General features: G+C 41.4%; 1 protein-coding gene across 4 annotated transcripts in view; it reads right to left on the reverse strand.

Annotated features, from left to right (window-relative positions):
• Positions 1 to 20,483, reverse strand: part of ttbk2 (tau tubulin kinase 2) — a 202,463-nt gene that overhangs the window by 100,277 nt on the left and 81,703 nt on the right. For all 4 annotated transcript variants that reach the window (XM_033026748.1, XM_033026749.1, XM_033026746.1 and 1 more), the window contains exons 3-4: positions 9,056 to 9,203; positions 3,476 to 3,549 (exon numbers count right to left, since the gene is read on the reverse strand). In XM_033026748.1, the coding sequence (XP_032882639.1) occupies positions 3,476 to 3,549; positions 9,056 to 9,203 (222 nt within the window). The remainder of the gene's footprint in view (positions 1 to 3,475; positions 3,550 to 9,055; positions 9,204 to 20,483) is intronic.

Genomic DNA, 20,483 nt, shown 5'->3' on the forward strand with positions numbered 1-20,483 from the left:
GAATATTGAATATCCCTGGATGTTCAGCTCCCAGCCTTGGTCACCCTGGAGCCATGTCTCCGTGATCCCAACTATATCATAGTCATTAATAGCTATCTGCACGTTCAACTCATCCACCTTATTACGAATGCTCCTTGCATTGAGACACAACGCCTTCAGGCTTGTTTTTACAACACTCTTGCCCCTTATACAATTATGTTGAAAAGTGGCCCTTTTTGATTTTTGCCCTGGTTTTGTCTGCCTGCCACTTTTACTTTTCACCTTGCTACCTATTGCTTCTACCCTCATTTTACACCCCTCTGTCTCTCCGCTCACACATTTAAGAAACCCTTTCCCTTTAACTCCATCCTCGACTATCCCATTTGACACCCCACCCCCCTTATTCAGTTTAAAAACACACGTGTAGCAGTGGCAAACCTGCCTGCCAGAATGCTGGTCCCCCACCTGTTAAGATGCAATCCGTCCCTTTTGTACAGTTCCCCCTTACTCCAAAACAGATCCCTGTGATCTAAGAATCTAAATCCCTGCCCCGTGCACCAGTTCCTCAGCCACACATTCAGGTCCCGTATCTCCCTGTTACTGCTCTCTCCAGCACGAGGAACTGGAAGCAAACCGGAGATAACAACCGTGGAGGTCCTGCTTTTCAGCATTTTTCCGAGCTCTCTAAAGTCACGCTGCAGAATATTCATCCCCTTCTTTCCGACATCGTTTGTGCCGACATGCACTACCACTTCCGGTTGTTCACCTTCGCCCTTGAGGATTTTCTGCACTCTGTCCGTGACATCCTGAATCCTGGCACCAGGAAGGCAGCACACCATCCTCGAATCCCGTCTGTTGCCACAGAAACCCCTGTCCGTACCTCTCACAATGGAGTCTCCCACTACAATGGCGTTGCCTGACGTTGGCCTATTTGGTTTTGGCTCAACAGCCCCTTTTGCTTCGCAAGCCAGTCCGCTGCTCGGTGTAATAACGTCTTCTGTCCCGACAGCTTCTAAGTGGGTGAACCTGTTCACAAGAGGTACAACACCCGGGGACGTTTGCATTCCATGCTTCCCTCCCTTTCTCACCGTCACCCACCTTCTCTCTTCCAGTACCTTAGGTGTAACAATCTTACTGTAGGACTTGTCGAGGAACGACTCAGTTTCTCGGACGAACCAGAGGTCATCCACTTGCTTCTCCAGTTCTCCAACACGGTCCTTCAGGAGCTGTACCTGGATGCACTTCTCACATTTGTAGCAGCCAGAAGCACCAGCAGTGTCCTTGACCTCCCACATACTGCAAGCATCACACTGAATCAGCTTGCCTGACATCTCCTTCTTTCGTCTCTCCCTCTCCAGCGTTTTGCGTAGACTCCTCGCCGAAGACTCTTGAGCCAAAGACTCACACTTTACTCACAGGGCACTTCCCTCACAAGCGCTCACTCACTGCCGCTCCCTAAGAGCCGTCTTGCTTATATTGACTGATAAATTGCCTAATTTACCAATTTACAAACCAAATTCCTCAGTTTTCAACTGTTTTCCCCCCTCTGACTCACTTCTAACTTTCCTTCTACTTGGGCTAGAGCCAATCAGTGTTTTCTCCTGCTTATCTTTGTTGCTGTTGCTTCCAAATCCACAGCAGCTCTGAGTAAAGTCTGCCTGTGCTTTGCCTCTCCTTTTCAACTGTTTTCTTCCCTCTGACACTTCTCTCCTCCCACTTGATCTGCATTTAAGGGTTAACTCCAAAGCTCGAAGAAAATTAGTTCACAGAAATTGATGGCACAAATGTATTCCACTGAATGTACTCTGTACACTCAAGTCTATTCAATGAGTTCAATGCATTTTGCCATGCCTACTGTGACAGCAAAACCGACAGCTAAATGATGGGGGATGAAACATTAAACACCAAAGATGTCAAAACATGTGGGTTACTCCAAATAGAAATTAATGGGTTGGCAAAAAAGACTGCTTGTCATTTGATTAGGTTTTTCCTCTTGGTCAAAGTCAGGATAAGTGCAATTGAGAAGATAGAGAAATGGATCACAACTTTATGTAGTTAACAAAGGTGGGATGTTAACTTAGGATGTCACCACTGGCATACTGCAGCAAATGGAATTCATGTTAGTCAAATCCAAAGCCATTCATTTTATATCTAAAAGAAAAACAGCAGCTTCCAAATGATGAAAAACAAAAGGCACTAGAGATTGAAACAAATCTTAGCTTCCAACATATACATCATTAAAAAGTCATTGACACATACAAACGGTAATCAGTTTGTTGATTGATTGCTCCTCTTTCTAATCAGTGAGCTAAGCAGGAGGAGGTCAAAGTTATGCCTTTGCTAAACACACCTGGTAAAACTACACCTTCAGTATTTAGAGAAGATCCAGACCTGAGGGAGGATACATTTGCATTGGAGGTAGTCAAAGTCAACATAACAATTTGTTAAATTATTTGTTGGAATTACATAATAACAGTTGTAATTTGGGAATTTGGGAAGTTATGGGTTAATTTTAGTTTAAAAGTTTTCAATACCTTATTGAAATTCATGAGTAAGAGAAATAATTATCTTAGGTTAGGTGGTTTGAGTGACAAATTAGGGCCAGGCTTTTCAAGACTGCTGAGGAAACAGATTTCGAATATCCTTCCAAAAATGAAACTTAAAGGCAGGTCACTGGATAAGTTTTATGTCTTAAAATTGTTATTAACCACGTGTGTAGGGAATATGGAGGAAAGGTGAATATATGGAGCTATGCAACATATTAGTTAGTGAATAATGGGATGACTAAGGACAATAAGCCAAGTCCTACTTCTAAAAAGTAGTTCTACGTCATTTTGAGATTGAGTCGGCTGGGTCTCTATTCCTTGGCGATGAGGGGGAATCTTATAGAGGTGTACAAAATCATGAGAGAATAGATCAGGTAGATGCACAGGATCTCTTGCTCAGAGTAGGGGAATCGAGGACCAGAGGACATAGGTTCAAGGTAAAGAGAAAAGATTTAATAGGAATCTGAGGGGTAACTTTTTTACACAAAGGGTGGTGGGTGTATGGAACAAGCTGCCAGAAGAGGAAGCAGAGGCTGGGACTATCCCATCATTTAAGAAACAGGTACATGAACAGGACAGGTTTGCAGGGATATGGACCAAGCACAGGCAAGTGGGACTAGTGTAGATGGGACATTGTTGGCCGGTGTGGGCAAGTTGGGCCGAAGGGCCTGTTTCCACACTGTATCACTAAGTAGAAATTCATTATTGTTGTACTGATATTATGAGCCGGAAAATCAACAAACAATTTAATTTAATAAAAAGGCTGGTGTGATGTAAAACAGCCTCATAAACAGCATTCTTACTTGTGATGGAATCATTCCCAAAGGAGACTGACCCTTTGTGTGAGCAAGAAATCAATCAAAATGAACGATTCTTTGTCATACGACCTTAATTATATTATGAATTAGGTATTTCGAGAATAAGGTGAAAAACTTACTAATAGCACTCACCTGCAGCTGCATTACAACATAATTAAATTGGTCATTTCTTCCACAGCCAATAAATCTACAAACATGATCCTTCCCTAGTGCAAAAAGGAGAAAAAAAAAATCATTAATAGTTCCACATAAAAATGTGTGTAAAATCTGGGGGGGAAATGCATCCATTGAAGAGCCCCTTACACAATCTATCCAACAGCATTCATTTAGTATTTTCATTGTTCACTCTACAGATGATTAAACAGTATGATCATGCAGGAAATTATCATTTATAACCAATGGATTATAAAGTGACAACAGCAAGAATGGAAGATTTATGCATGAAGTGCAAGGATCATAATTGAAATAACCTTTTGTCAATACCCTATACAATCATCCTGTTCAAAACCACCACCTCAGCCAGGAATAATATCCTCCCTGCATCTAACCTATCAAACCCTTTCAAAGTGTTCATGATAGTGGTGGCCGCCAGCTCTGTCCTTCTTCTCGGCAGCTTGCTAGAATGTTCATGGTAATGTTTTGAATTGAATTAGAGTATGTCTTACGTTGATCGAGCATTTATGCACATATAATAAGTGTTTATCCCAGCTCTCTTTTGAAATTTTTATAGCTAGTTCTTGTTCCCAGTCTCTTCTAATACCGTCAGTTGTAGGTATTTCTATATTTAAAATAGTGTTATATAAGTATGATATTAGGTTTGCTGATTCGGCCTTTGTCTTCATTGCTTCGTCCAGTAAGTCTGGAGGCATGTTATGATAGTCTTTTGTGTATTTTTTTCAGATAGTCACACATTTGAAGATATTTAAAATATTGATTATTTCTCAAATTATATTTCAGTTGTAATAGTTGAAATGATAATAATTTTCCAAATTCATACAAGTCTCCGAGCGTTTTGATTCCTATTCTTTCCCATTGTGTAAATGATTTATCTATAGTAGGTTTAAACGACGGATTATTGACTATTGGCGATAAAAGAGATACATTTCTTAATTTTAGATTCTGTTTTATTTGTTTCCAAGTTCTAATTGTGCTATGTATAATTGAAAATTGAAGGAAAAATAAATAAAAATGTTCATGGTGACTGCCAGGTCAGTCTTTATTCACGGCAGCCCGCCAGGATTTTCACAGAAAACAAGCCCTTTGGTCCAACTTGTCCATGCTGAGCAAGATGCCCATTAGCGGTTGTCCTAATTGCCTGCAATTGGCACATATCTCTCAAAACCTTTACTTCTCATGTACCTGTCCAAATGTCTTTTAAATGCTTTAATTATTCCTGCCCCTATCACTTCCTCTGGCAGCTTTTTTCATATACCCACTACCCTGTGTATAAAACACAGCTCCCCTTCAAATCTTTCCACTCTCACCATAAACCTATGCCGTCTAGTTTTCAATTTCCTGCCCTGGGAAGAAGGTTTATCAACCACCTTCTCTGTGCCCCTCATTTTAGATGACCAAGGTCCTTTGCCACCCCTCCGCCTCCTTCGCTCCAGGGAAAACAGTCCCAGCTCATCCAATCTCTCCTTAAAACTCAAAACCTTCTATTCCAACCTTGCAAATGTATTTTGCACTTCATCACATCCTTGCTGATAGCATGGCAACCAGAACTACACACAATACGACATGTGTGGTCTCACCAACAGCGTGAACACCTGTAACATGACGATCCAACTCTTGTACTCAATGGCCTGACTGTTGAAAGCAAGCATGCCATTTGCCTTCTTCAAAACCCAGTCTAATTGTGCCACCACTTTCAGGGAACTATGTACTTGCACCCAGAGATCACTGTTCTACAACACTCTTCAGGGCTCCTGCTCTTCTTTAACTTCTCAATATGCATCACTTTGCACTTTTGAGTTAAATGCCATCTGCCGATACTTTGGCAACATTGCCAGTTGACCTAGATGCTGCGGTAACCTTAAGCAACTAATGAAATATTAATAGACATTAATAAACTATTTCAATTAGCTTCATCTGAAATATGTTACCTTAACCTGAAAAAGAAAACTAATTCAATTAAAATTATAAAGCATTTCCATAAGATGCAATATATACACAAAAGATAGATTTTGTTTTGTACATGAGTATTCAATGTGGCTACAATTTTAAATTCAGAAGAATGATTACTTAATTTTTAAGAGTTTCTACCAATTAAATGGAGGACATCAGCATTAAGGTCCTCAGCAGGTCTTGAGATGTATGCATTCATTGCCCTGGACATTCCTTCCACATTTAGCTGGTAGATGCGTAGAGATTTCCCGATGCTGCGGGAGTTTTGGCCCTGGGAAGGGCAATAGACAATAGGTGCAGGAGTAGGCCATTCGGCCCTTCGAGCCATTACCGCCAATCAATGTGATCATGGCTGATCATCCCCAATCAGTACCCCATTCCTGCCTTCTCTTGTGAATCTGTGGAATTCTATGCTACAGAAGGCAGTGGAGGCCAACTCACTGGATTTTTTTGCAAGAGAGAGTTAGATTTAGGCTAAAGGAATCAAGGGATATGGGGGAAAAAGCAGGAACGGGGTAATGATTTTAGAGGATCAGCCATGATCATATTGAATGGCGGTGCTGGCTCGAAGGGCCGAATGGCCTACTCCTGCACCTATTTTTATGGTTCTAATAAACTAAGAGGTTTCATTATTTAACCTATCTATGGCCCTCATAATTACATTTATTTAAATGAGCTTTCCCTCAGCCGCCTGCAATCCAATAAAAAATCTTTGACCTGAAACAGTGACTGTCTCTTTCCACAGATAATGCCTGACTTGCTAAGTGCTTCCAGAAATTTTGTTTCTCCAATATCTGCAATATGTACAAAGCAATCGCTTACTCAATTTTTTGATGCGCTAAATAAAGACTGTGCCTAAAATGGTCTAATGCCATTATCTGAATGAATTCTGCTCCACAAAACTGTTTAGTTAATAATTCACTTCACTAATAGCAACATTTTCATTCTTATAATTTGGAAAAATTAGATTGCAGAAAAGTAACATGCTTTTTAAATAGTGAGAGAAATATAGCAGATGAAGGTGACCTGGTTAGTCTTGAAGGCTAACAACCTGATACAACAGGCATTTCAACAAGAAAACAACATGTTGACCTTTATTGCAATGAGCTTTAAATTTTGAAATAAGGTGACTTGCATCAACTATATAGTGCCTTGGTTAAATCACACCTGGATTATTATAAGAATTTTGATTTTCTTTAAAGTCTAAAGAAAACCTGACATAAAAAGAATGCTGAGAATATTCACCTGCCTGGTTGCTGGGGAGGGGGGGGGGGGGGGGGGTGAGTGTGCACCATGAAGAGATTGGCAGACTAGTTTACCGTTCACCAGAGGTCAAACAATAGATGACCAATGAAATACTACAACATTCTTCAGAGGACTCGATAGGATAGATAAGGGAGGATGACTCCTCTGGCTGAGGAAACCAGAGCTGGGAATCAGACTCAAAATAACATAGGCCATTTTTGACTGAGACATTGCATCTTCAATCAATGCAATGCATGCAAAATAATTTGAATCATTAAATAGCAATTCACTGTAATGAATATTGACTGATGAAGTTGAATTAGCACAACCATTTAGTCTTAAACAAAGTTTAAATCACACTTCTAATTAAAACAGTGGTCTTATGATCCAAATATTTTACACATTATTACACTAAACCTACAGCATAGCATTAGGTCATTCAAAATCTCTAGCATATAGATTCTTGTCATTAAACCAGTATTTCGATAGTGGACTGGAAATATTTTCACAGAATTTCTCTCTCCCATAGAGGAAAAATTAAACATGTTATTTATTTCATAGGTAGTCTCAATCCTGCTGAATAAAAAATGTAAACAGAATATTAAAAAATTTAAAAACAGAAAACAAATTTTCACTCCTCTACTCTGAACCAAATTCAACGGCTTAGAAACAGATAATATTAGCCTTGTTTGATCACTTGGTGCAGACAATTATAAGCAGGCCTGATGTATACTCTTTCATATTGCCCTTTGGAAAAGCGACATATTATTACCTTCCACTGATATTTTACACCACTATCATCAGATTCTATCAAGGATACAGCCTGCACTGTACAAAAAGCCACCACAGAAAGATGACTTTTGTATTTTGCATGCTTAAGACAATATAATAGATCCAAATTGCAGCATGCTGAGCTTTACCAATGTTTACACCTTAAGAATTCTATACCCGACCCTTTTTATCAGAAAGAGGATCCAAAGTCTAAGATTCGGTTAACAGCATCACTAAAACTCCAAATCCAGCTGATTCCAAGTCATCACTTAGAATGCAGCTACATATGAAGACAACCAAGATGTCTGGATACTGAGGTGACCATTAGATTTTATTAAGTCTGATCATTCCAACCTACGAAAATCCATTCCTTACAGGACAAGAACTGGCTCCAATTTCCAAAGACACTTCCACCTAGTTGACAACTCAGGATGCAGAAGGGGTCCCAAAGGCAGCAAGTCTGATAATTAACAAAAAGCACAAAAAGTATTCAAAGCTCTGACCCAAGAGCTGGAAAGCAGGATCAATCCAAATAGTCCTTTTTTTTCATATCAGGAGAGAATAAAAAATTCCATGACATTCTCCAGGGCTGTAATTTTTTTTAATGATTCTATGATTCATTCAAAGACCATTATAACAAATTGATCTGGAAATAGTTTACATGGTTGAAGTCAAAGATGCTAGATAATAGAAATTAATTATGATTGCGTTGCCCAACAACCAAATAGGAAATGGATTACAAATCAATTGCAATCAAAATAAACTGCATTGCACAAGTATCATCTTAGTACAAGAGCTTAGGAAGAGTTGATAGTAGTGGATTGTTCTGATACGCAGCTAAATTTTAAGTTAGAAGGTAGCTTGATCCACAGTAATTGCTGAACTGCCTTCTGGTCTCGCAATGTGCCATTGATTACCAGATCTCTTGCCTGGTGCAAAGCAAATGGCCTCAACCCACTCTCTGCTAACATTTCACTTCTATACCCCTCCCCATTATCTGCCAAATGTCTCTGACTGAGTGAGGCAGCAGGAAGATATGGGGTCTTTGGCTTGGTTTGTGGAGTGAGAGAAAATGTGGGAATTAGTCAGACATTTATAATTGGGGGTGTTAGGGGAAGGGAAGAAGGAAAACAGTCAGGAAGATGTTGGGAGGACAGTGCCAAGTTTTGACTTTGCCATGGATGGAGAATATTGTTCCTTTTTAGAAGGGGGGGGTAAGCAACCAGCAGAGTTGATTTTTTTGCCTGGCAACTAGCATGGAAAACTTCAATAAAGTTTCTTAGAAGTGTGCATATTGAGAATAGGGATGGGTATGAAGCCATGATCAAAAAAGACAAATCTGTGTCCAAGGGTTACAGTCAATTACATGTTATCAATACTTGTTACATTGCCTGCCCCCCACACCAATAATCTATAGGTGGCACAAAGATTGCCAACGCCAATGGGGAATTCAGCAAGCCTGTCAGTGTGCACAAGCTAGTGGGTGAGCAGATTATTCAGGTTCTCCAGCCTACTGAAATTGACCTAATGAAATAACGAACTGTCTAAATAAATAACATTGGAACTAACCTTGCAGCTTCTTCAAAACAGCAACTTCCATTTTGAGAACCTGTTTTGGTTGCTGGGCTGATTCCACCTTGAGAGCAACATTTTCCTGGGTCAAAAAGTCTACAGCTTCATAGATTTCACCAAAGCCTCCACCTCCAATCTTTTTCAACTGCAAGACAAAAAAAAACCTTTATTTACTCAATGTGCCAGACTGAAATGGGTGAATTAATTACATTAATTTACAACTGGTACACCAGTTTTACAAGCATAGTAAACACCTTGTGCATTATTTTTTCAGTAACTTATTCAAAAATAGAAAATAAAGAATTTTAAGACATTGCCTTCCCAAAGTAATTTCCAGTAAATTAAGTACTTTACATGTAGACTCCGCTAATGTATAAATCTAATGGCCAATCAGCACACCAACTCCACAAACCTCTTGTCTGGTCATAGAAACATAGAAAAGTAGGTGCAGGAAGAGGCCATTCGGCCCTTCGAGCCAGCACCGCCATTCAATATGATGAAAAAATCCAGTGAATTGGCCTCCATTGCCTTCTGTGGCAGAGAATTCCACAGATTCACAACTGTCTGGCTGGAAATATTTTTCCCCATCACAGTCCTAAATGGCCCACCCATTAGTCTTAAAATGTGACCCCGGTTCTGGACTCCCCCAACATCGGGAACTGTGTGTAGGTATGTTGCAAAGCGTACCTGAAGCGTCGTGGAAAATCTGCCGCTGCGGGTGTGAGCGATTTTGGCGCCGTTTAGAGGGGGCGGGTTTAAAACGCGATTTTCTCTAGGCTGTTCAAATCGAAGATGTTCAGCCTAGTTAATTATTAACGAAAAATCGCTGGAAGACCCCGTCGCAAAAGCTATTATTAGTTTTAAAGGCCTCGTAAAATAGTTATAGTAGTTTAAAAATCAACCTCTAAACCCGCGAACACCAGCAACCGCAGGGTCTCATAAAGCAAATAGCAGAAGGTAGGTTGTATATTTTTACATTAAAAAGGGCTTCTAAAGATCCCTTTATACAAAGTTTAATATTGCAATTAGCTCATTTTGGGCCCATTATATCCCGCAGTATTTTTCTGGGCATTTGGGGCACAAATCTACCGCAATGTGAACGTTCTAAACCAGCGCGTTCCACAGGGACCCACTGGAAAGCTGATTTAAATGGGCATTTATTTACAGCAATTGAACACTAAATTCCTTCCATTTGGCCTATAAATTAATGTAAATGAGATTTAAAAATCATGTTTTATTGTGAATTATTTGTGAATATTATTTGGACATTTAGGCTATTTAAAAATGTTAATCATTTATTAAGAAATGGATAGATGTTTAGATCTAGTAATTGAAGTCTGAAATTAGCTACAATTAGGTAACTAACTAATTATATGCTTTAATTTCAGGTCATCCAAGTAAGATTATTTTATATTTGTTTCAGAATGCTTCAATCTATGATAACTGAAAATTTCATTCAGTTCTCTTAATATTTAAGAAAGTTATGGGCTTTTGACTGTTCACGATCACAGCTTTTTTGTTATGTCCATAGAAAATCAATAGGGAACAAGATGCTCATTTCCCAGTATGAAAATGGCCATAACTTTTTAAATACTTGAGATATGAAAGTGAATTAGGTGTCAAATTAAACTTATTTTTATGCTTTATCTGATGGGATAAATTGCAGACTTGATTTTTAAAATCTCAAAATTTTGTAACATTGCTACTGTGTGGTGTGGCGGCCACTAAAGGCAGCGGCTCGACTACAGTCCGTCTGTCTTTTAATTTTTGTCTCGTTAAATGTATGTTTGATTCTAGTTTTATTATTTTTTTTAGCAGTGTATATGTGGGGGGTGGGTGAAACAGTTTAAAATCTCTTCCCTGTGCAGGGACCCGACTTTTCCCTGTCAGGTATCGTGTCGTTGGGCCTAACATCGTGGAACCAACTTGAGGGCTCCAGTCGTGGAGCCTGCGGACTTCGCCATCTTGCTGGCCGTCTTTGAAGCAGGAGGAGCTGTGGTGGCGCGCGGCTGCAACCCAACTTCGGAGGCTCCGGCCGCAGGCCTGGTGGACAGGAACATTGGGAGCTCGCATGTCCCTGGTGGGAGACCGCTTTTCGGAGCTCCCGCAACGGCGACTTCCCCCGCTGGAATCGCGGGGGTTAAAGGACTCGGAGCAGGGCCTAACATCGCCCGGCGCGGCTTAACAGCTGCGGGACTTATCATCGCCCGCCGGGGGCTTTAACATCGTGAGCCCGAGTCGCCTCGACGTTGCAGTTGGACTGCTGGACCGCGGGAGAAGAACAAAGGAAGAGATAAGACTTTTGCCTTCCATCACAATGAGGAGGTGTTGGAGATTCACTGTGATGGATTTCTGTGTAAAGTGCGTTAAGTGTGGGTCTTGTTAAGACTGTAGAAAATGCAATTTTGTTTAATCCAAGCTGTTTGAATGACAATAAAAGGCATTCATCCATGTAAAAAAATACTCGTGATGAAAAAAATGTGTTACTTTTTACTCATACGAGCCATCCACGAACTCCTACAGACCCGCTACGAACATTCTCCGAGTTCGAATCAGGGGAAAACTCGGGAGAACTCGTGAATTACCTCGTACAGTGGGACAGGGGCTTAACTAGGTATATTTATGCTTCATTTGTACAAAACGACGATGATTTTGGTGGGTTTTATTGCTTTATGCTTCGATGAGTGAGCGAGATAGTGAACAACCATTTTTTATTGTTTTTGTTTTGATGGAGGAGGGGGGGGGGGGGGAAAGAGAATTAAATAAAATATATGTTTTCTATAACTATCAATAGATAATATGAATAGTATTTGTGGTGTTTTCACCTTTTACTATACTAATCCACAGCCACGGGCTGTGTACATGTTTGTTGACTTCTGAATGAGTTCTGCATGTACATGTGTAAGTAAAGTTGAGTAGTACAAAACATAGTCACGAATTTCCTGACTAATCATGTCTCTTCTGATTCCCATTACATTGGATAATTTTAATCATTACTTGACATTCCAATTTTCTGTAATAATCTTGTGATTGTATAAATGGTTAGCCTCATCATAACTGGCAAGATTTGACAGCTCGACGATGGTTGTGGGAGGCCAGCAATTTAGTCCTTTTGATTCTCCAGGCCACCCATCTTTCAGTTCGCTCATGGAATCGGGAAGAATTTTTTCTCCACATTGCAAGAGTTCCTTGTATTGATCAGCATGGCTAACATTTTTTCTTCACCAGCAGTCGATGGCACGGGCTTCTTCATGTACGATGCAGCGTAAGCAAGAGCAGCGATTATGTCTTTTTGTCCCATTTTTTTAAATCATCCAGTGTCATATCGTCGTAATTTGGGTCAGCCATAACCAATATAAGATTCAAAATCGAAAACTCAGATCTAAGATTTTGAGTAAATACAATGCTGCGTTCGCTTTAAAAAAAAAATCCAGAATGACCTTTGGCAAATCCCATGATTCATTGCCTTTATCAAGAAACTGAACTTGCTTATTTTATGTTTCTAGTCATGACCAGATGATTATTTGGTTGAGAATTAAGTACTCCTTAAGCCTAAACACCAGGAATAACTCCATAGTTCTTCAAAACTGTACCGCTTCATGACCTACAAACCTGTACGTCTTTGGAGTGCAAGAGAAAACCAAGAGAAAACCCATTCGGTCACAGGGAAATCATACAAACTCTGTACAGACAGCACCCGCAGTCAGTATCGAGCCTGGGTCACTGGTGCTCTAAGGCAGCAACTCTACCGCTGCGCCACATTGCCGCCCCAAAAGGTACCAGAATGTCTTGATGACCTTTAAAACATTAGCATCATAGTGACCAGTTGGTTCCAAAAAAAAGCCACCGTCTGTGTAGAAGAAAATCCTCTTTCCTTATCTTGCCTTTGTATTTCTGATTCTTTGTGATTTTCAAAAAGAGCAAACGGCCAAGGTATACAAAATCACTATAGTATACTTTAATTTTATATAGTGACGATAGATGTGCTGCCCCAGAGAATTGTATCCAAAAGACTTCTCATTTATAAGCTGATGAATCAATATTATACCGCACTGAAATCCACTTTAATAAAAAAATAATGACAATTTACTCAGAATGTATTCAGAATGGGGGATTTCAATGGCCATAACAAGATTGAAAAAGGGTCTCAACCAAAAACATCACCCATTCCTTCTCTCCAGAGATGTTGCTTGTCCCACTGAGTTTCTCCAGCATTTTGTGCTTATCTTCGGTTTAAAGCAGCATCTGCAGTTCCTTCATTGCCATTACTTGCAGCAGGTAGTGAGTGAGGGCAGTTGTATTTGGTATCAATCTTATCCATACCTGTACATCTAGATGATGTCTCCATGACCGTATAGTAAGGAATAACAATCATTGTTTGTAAAAGTATACTTCTAACAATGCACTTATTTGCAATTGTGTGAAAAGTTCCAAAAAGATCTGGCAGCTGAACATTGAACATCCAGGAGACTGTATATAATCACCAGCAGCAGAATTGTATACCACTACAATCCCAACGACATATCCTGGCATAATCTTCATTACCTTTATAACTTCTTCTTGCGTATGGCATGCACAGCCTAAAGTTGCAGATCAGTTGTAGACATCCAGGCCAGGACAGCATCAGCTACTGGGTGGATGGCGTTGATGCACCCAGGGAAAAGTCTCAGTGGACTGTCATTCACAATGTGTGGGATGGTCTGGTCTGGATGTCCGCAGTCGCAAGCAGGGCTGTCTGTCATCGGACAGTGCAAGCCCACGGGGGCGGCGAAAAGTATGGAGGGGGGGGGGGGGAAGGATTTTATTAAAATTGTGTTCAGAAAAATAACGAAATTTAATGAGAAGTGGGTATGCGAATGTAAAAGTGAAATCGCTAGCGAAATGGAAAGAATCTCGGAGTTTTTGCGTGTGGTTTTGGCGGACCAACGAATCAAAGGCCAAAAATCTAATCTGAAAATCTAATCTGACATACACCCACACACACAGTTTTAATAGATAGTAGACCAAGTGCAGACCCGTTGTGTCTGTTCCCACAACGCGCGGTCGTAAGGGAGGGTGGCCTGACGTCATCGCGCAACGCCACGCACTAGGCATACGACGCCAAGGCGCTGCGTACGACGTCGAGACGCTGCGTACGGCCGTCTAGACGCTGCGTAGGCCTTCGAGACGCTGCATACGGCCGTCGAGACGCTGCGCACGGCCGTCGAGACGCTGCGTACGCCATCCATGCGCCTGCGGGCCGACAGGCCGTTGACGCGTGGGATTTTCGGACAGTGCAAGCCCGCGGGGACGGCGAAAAGTAGCGGGGGACCAGCCGATCTGTGCCTTCTGCCAGGGTGACAGAGCCGGGCCGGGGGGGGGAGGGGGGTGGGGAGTGGAGAGCCGGGCGGCAGCAGCGAAAATCGCTAGCGAAATGTGAAAAATGTAGGCGTTTTTGGAGGAGAGCAGCCGTTATGGTGGCTGGCCAGCAGGAGGCGAAGAAAATGAGTGAGTGGGGTGGGGGGGGTGAAGGATTTTATTAAAATTGTGTACATAAAAATAACGACATTTAATGAAAGGATATGCGAATGTAAAAGTGAAATCGCTAGCGAAATGGAAAAAATCTCGGAGTTTTTGCGTGTGGTTTTGGCGGACCAACGAATCAAAGGCCAAAAATCTAATCTGACACACAAACACACACACACAGAGTTTTAAAAGTATATAGATATGATATGATAGATAGATATGTAGGTTAACACAGGATCAATAGTACAATTAAATGTTTTTGACAAGACAACGGGTCACCTCAGCAATGATATTCCAAGGATAAAATTAAGGTAAAAAAAACAACCTGTCCAAGTAAAATTCCATGGCCCACTTTCCCAGTTGATCAAGATCCTGTTGTAATCCTTGATAACCTTCTTCATTGTCCACGATACCACCAATGTTGGTGACTTCCACAAACTTATTCATTGGTAAAGAAATATAGGTCAGCAAAATTAAATCAAAAATTACCAGAGGAAAGTGGACCAAATGCTACTGAAATAAAAATATTGGAAATACTTCAGTTGGTAGCCGTAGAACATTATTAAAATTAATTAAATGTCTTTGAATATTAAAACTTGAAACACGACCACAATGAACATTTCGTTGAAAAAACCCTGTAGGATCTAAAGATGAAAGTTAAAATATCATCACGGAATTTAAATTTGATTGATTAAATAAATCTGACATCACCAATGATATGGTGGAGTATGGCTAGGGTAATGGTTTAATTCTTGCATGAACCAGGATAGTGTAAACATTTGAAGAAATTGGCGCAAATCCAGGTAGGGCACAGGGAAGAGAAGGGGCAGGGGTTGGGGGGGGGGGGGGGGTGGGAAGGAGTGGTTATTGTTAGGTTAGTTACCTCAAATTAAAGAATTGAATGTTCATACCGTCAGGTTACAAATAATTCCTCATATTCCGTTTAGGTAGCTGAGGAAATAGTATATAATAGAACCGCTCGGATAGTGACTTTTATATAAACTAGGTAATTTGCAAGAGAAAAGCTTAAGGTTTTCAGAAACACATGTCTCATAAATAAATAAAGTACAAAGAAACACATACACGGAATAGATGAATCAAAACATAGAAACGCTAATCTGAACCTGCGTTTATTGCTTCGAGGCAATTATAACGCTGGAGGAAATTGTATTTGATGATTTTGTGCTGAAGAATGGATTACTGAATAGGGCCTCTTCTTAGGCTAGAGATCATCTGCTCTTTCTCTATGGCACATTCCTGAGCTCTGAGTGCGACATAAAGATGAAGAGTTATGGCTGTTTATGCTGAGTTCGAAACAGAATTCAAGGCTGAGAGATAATAGACTCTGTGGTTAGCTTTGGCTATGTTAAATTATAATGAGATTGAGATAAAGGATGGATGCTTGGAGAGGAAAGAATCAGATTGAAGGATTTGTGACCTTCCTTCTGTTTATAGAAAGTCGAAGAAGCAGATGTACTTTTGAAGTAATGGTCTGAAGTTCTGTAATATTTGTAAAAGGCCTTGCAGATGAGATCGGAAATCCATCTCCCAGAGATAGCAGGAAAAAGGGAGGCTGCAAGTTAGAATGAAGCTGTATCCAAGTTCAAGTTCAAGTTCAAGTTAGTTTATTGTCATGTGTCCCTGTATAGGACAATGAAATTCTTGCTTTGCTTAAGCACACAGAAAATAGTAGGCATTTACTACAAAACAGATAAATGTGTCCATATACCATGATATAAATATATACACACATGAATAAATAAACTGATAGTGCAAATAACAGAAAGTGGTTGGTAATAATCAGAGTTTTGTCCGAGCCAGGTTTAATAGCCTGATGGCTGAGGGGAAGTAACTATTCCTGAACCTGGTTGTTGCAGTCTTCAGGCTCCTGTACCTTCTACCTGAAGGTAGCAGGGAGATGAGTGTGTGGCCCGGATGGTGTGGGTCTTTCATGATACTGCCAGCCTTTTTGAGGCAGCGACTGCGATAGATCCCCTCGATGGAAGGAAGGTCAGAGCCGATGATGGACTGGGCAGTGTTTACTACTTTTTGTAGTCTTTTCCTTTCCAGGGCGCTCAAATTGCCGAACCAAGCCACGATGCAACCGATCAGCATGCTCTCGACTGTGCACCTGTAGAAATTAGAGAGAGTCTTCCTTGACAATCCGACTCTCCGTAATCTTCTCAGGAAGTAGAGGCGCTGATGTGCTTTTTTGATGATTGCATTAGTGTTCTCGGACCAGGAAAGATCTTCAGAGATGTGCACGCCCAGGAATTTGAAGCTCTTGACCCTTTCAACCATCGACCCGTTGATATAAATGGGGCTGTGGGTCCCCCTCCTACTCCTTCCAAAGTCCACAATCAGTTCCTTGGTTTTGCTGGTGTTGAGGGCCAGGTTATTGCGCTGGCACCATATGGACAGTTGCTCGATCTCTCTTCTGTACTCTGACTCATCCCCATCAGTGATACGCCCCACAATAGTGGTGTCGTCAGCGAACTTGATGATGGAGTTCGCACTGTGGTTCGCTACGCAGTCATGGGTATAGAGTGAGTACAGCAGGGGGCTGAGCACGCAGCCTTGAGGTGCTCCCGTGCTGATTGTTATTGAGGCTGACACATTTCCACCAATACGAACAGACTGTGGTCTGTGGACGAGGAAGTCGAGGATCCAGTTGCAGAGGGATGCGCAGAGACCCAGTTCTGCGAGTTTGGTAACCAGTTTGGAGGGGATGATTGTGTTAAATGCCGAGCTGTAATCAATGAATAACAGCCTGACATATGAGTTTTTGTTGTCCAAGTGGTCCAGTGCGGAGTGGAGGGCCAGCGAGATCGCATCCACCGTTGATCTGTTGTGGCGGTACGCGAACTGCAGTGGGTCCAGGTTTTTGTCGATGTAGGAGTTGATTTGCTCCATGATCAACCTCTCAAAGCACTTCATCACCACCGCCGTTAGTGCCACTGGTTGATAGTCATTGAGGCATGTCACCTTACTCTTCTTGGGCACCGGTATAATTGATGCCCTTTTAAAGCAGGTGGGGACCTCAGACCTCAGAAGTGAGAGATTGAAAATGTCCGTAAAAACTCCCGCCAGTTGGTCCGCACAGGTTTTTAGAACACGGCCGGGTATACCATCAGGACCAGGTGCTTTTCGGGGGTTCACCCCTCTGAAGGATTTCCTGACATCGGCCTCTGTGACTGAGACTGAAATGCCATCGCAGCGAATGGGGGATCGGGAAGGCACATCAGTATTCTCCCTGTCAAAGCGTGCGTAAAATGCATTGAGCTCATCCTGGCACATATCATCAATTGTTGACAGATTTACGACCCATGTATGCTTGGAGTTGGGACGTGTGTGTGGGTTTTGAATTTAACTTAGAAGCTGTGTAATTCGGCAAACTCATATAATTAATGTTTTTAATACATAGGCAAAGGTATTTTAAACTGTGTAAAATTGTAGTGAATTGTGTAAAACCATTTATGAAATGTATTGTGTCTAAGTAGGATTGTAAACATTAGACCTTGTTTCGATTTATAGAAATATCTTTCTTCTTGGTATGGAAAGTGTGTTTTGTTTGTATGACTTGTGTGATCATTGTATTACATATGTATCTTATATTTTGAGGAGTGATCATTGATAATTGAGCCTACTGGGGTTTTGCTGTGTTGAAATAAAATAATTCTAAACAAAGTTAAACCACAGGCAAACAAAGGTTGTAAAATGAGGCCAGAGAAGGGGGGGGGGGGGCGGTCATGTGACTGCTGTTGTAAATCACCAGAAGGCCTCAGATGATTGGTTACTAGTCTGTCATACCCTCTGTATCAGAAATGTCTAATACATATATAATGCCCTGAGTTTGTACAAAAGTTACTAATTCTCTGGACCTGCCCCAGATGTGTTGGAAGGTTCAGAGACTAGTCTCAGCTGAATAAAGAATCAATTTCAACAGCTACAAGCGTTTGAGTCAAGTTTTCTTGGCTTTAGATTGACAAAATAACTCAGTTTAACATAGCTTGCAACCGACACTTTCACTTCCCATTCCCATGCTGACCTTTCTGTCCTGGGCCTTCTCCAATGTCAGGGTGATACTAAACACTAATTGGAGGAACACCACCTTGTATTTCACTTGGGCAGCTCACAACCCAGCGGTATAAATAATGGTTTCTCTAACTTCAAGTAACCCTTACATCCCCTCTCTTTCCGTCCCTCTCACCCTAGTCAGTGTACTAGTTTCACTACTGTCCTGGTGGGTATCATTGTCTGGAAGAAGCTGTCCTTGAATCTGGTGGTATTTACTTTGAAGCTTTTGTGTCTTTTACCTGACTGAAGAGATGTGAAGAGAATGACCGATTATATTGGCCATTTTCCCTGAAGCAACGTGAAGTGTATGAAGTAGGGGATGGCTGATTTGCATAATGTACTGGGTTGCCAAACCAAACTATGATGCATCCTGATGGGTTGCTTTCCATGGTGCATCTTTAGAAATTGCTCAGCACCATTTGAGATACCAAATTGATGACCAAGGAACTGCCAGATTGTTATAAAATAAACCTCTTATTCACTAAAGTCCTTTAGGAAAATAAATCTTCCAGAGTATCCAATCTTAAACCTGTTGCATGTTTCCTGACACCAAATGTCACACAAGTTTTATTCCTTTCCTAACTCACTACATACTAATAGCTGACATAGCGGACATACTAATAGCATTAGTATGTCCGCACTACCTAACCTGATCTCCCGGTGGCTCCGCACTTCAACTCCCCCTCCCATTCCGTATCCGACCTCTTTGTCCTGGGCCTCCTCCATGGCCAGAGTGAGCAACACCGTAAATTGGAGAAACAGCACCTCATATTCCGCTTGGGTAGTCTGCATCCTGGTGGCATGAACATTGAATTCTCACAATTCAGTTAACCCTTGCCACCTCTCCCTCAGTCCTCGGGCTCCTCCTCCTCCTTTGTCCTTTCTTCTCCCCACCTCCCCCTACCCCCTATCAGTCTGAAGAAGGGTTTTGGCCCGAAACGTTGCCTATTTCCTTCGCTCCATAGATGCTGCTGCACTCGCTGAGTTTCTCCAGCATTTTTGTGTACATACTAATAGCATCCAGGATCATATGTTATAAAATCTGTACAATGTTAAGAGATGGAGTGGAAAGTAAGATAGGTAACATTGCCATCGTACAGCTCATTTGCAATGACCATTGCCAGCATCCAAACCATCTTGCCATTGCAGCACCATCACCGGGTCTCCTGACATCCCAACATGGATCTCTACTACATTGGACTAGGTTCAAAAGGCACATGGGACACTCCTACATCTGTTCTTCAAGGCATGCAGCATCTTGCCATAGAAATTTCTCAAAATTCTTGATACTTGATCAGAATTTCTGAAGATCTTTCCTGGTCCCAGCACACTGACGCAATTATAAAGAAGGCATCAGTGCCTGGACTTCCTGAGAAGATATACGGAGAGTCGGTATGTCAAGGAGGACTCTCTCGAACTTCTACAGGTGCACAGTAAAGAGCATACTGACTGGTTACATCATGGCTTGGTTCGGCAACTTGAACGTGCAGGAGCGGAAAAGAATGCAGAAAGTTGTGACCACTGCCCAGTCCATCATCGGCTCTGACCTCCCCACCATCGAAGGGATCTATCGCAGTCGCTGCCTCAAAAAGGCTGCTAACATCATCAAAGACCCACACCATCCTAGCCACACACTCATCTCTCCGTTGCCATCGGGAAGAAGTCAAGTCAAGTGAGTTTATTGTCATGTGTCCCTGTATAGGACAATGAAATTCTTGCTTTGCTTAAGCACACAGAAAATAGTAGGCATTTACTACAAAACAGATAAATGTGTCCATATACCATGATATAAATATATACACACATGAATAAATAAACTGATAAAGTGCAAATAGCAGAAAGT

Source organism: Amblyraja radiata, chromosome 9, assembly GCF_010909765.2.
Source record: "Amblyraja radiata isolate CabotCenter1 chromosome 9, sAmbRad1.1.pri, whole genome shotgun sequence".
NCBI classification, from domain to species: domain Eukaryota; kingdom Metazoa; phylum Chordata; class Chondrichthyes; order Rajiformes; family Rajidae; genus Amblyraja; species Amblyraja radiata.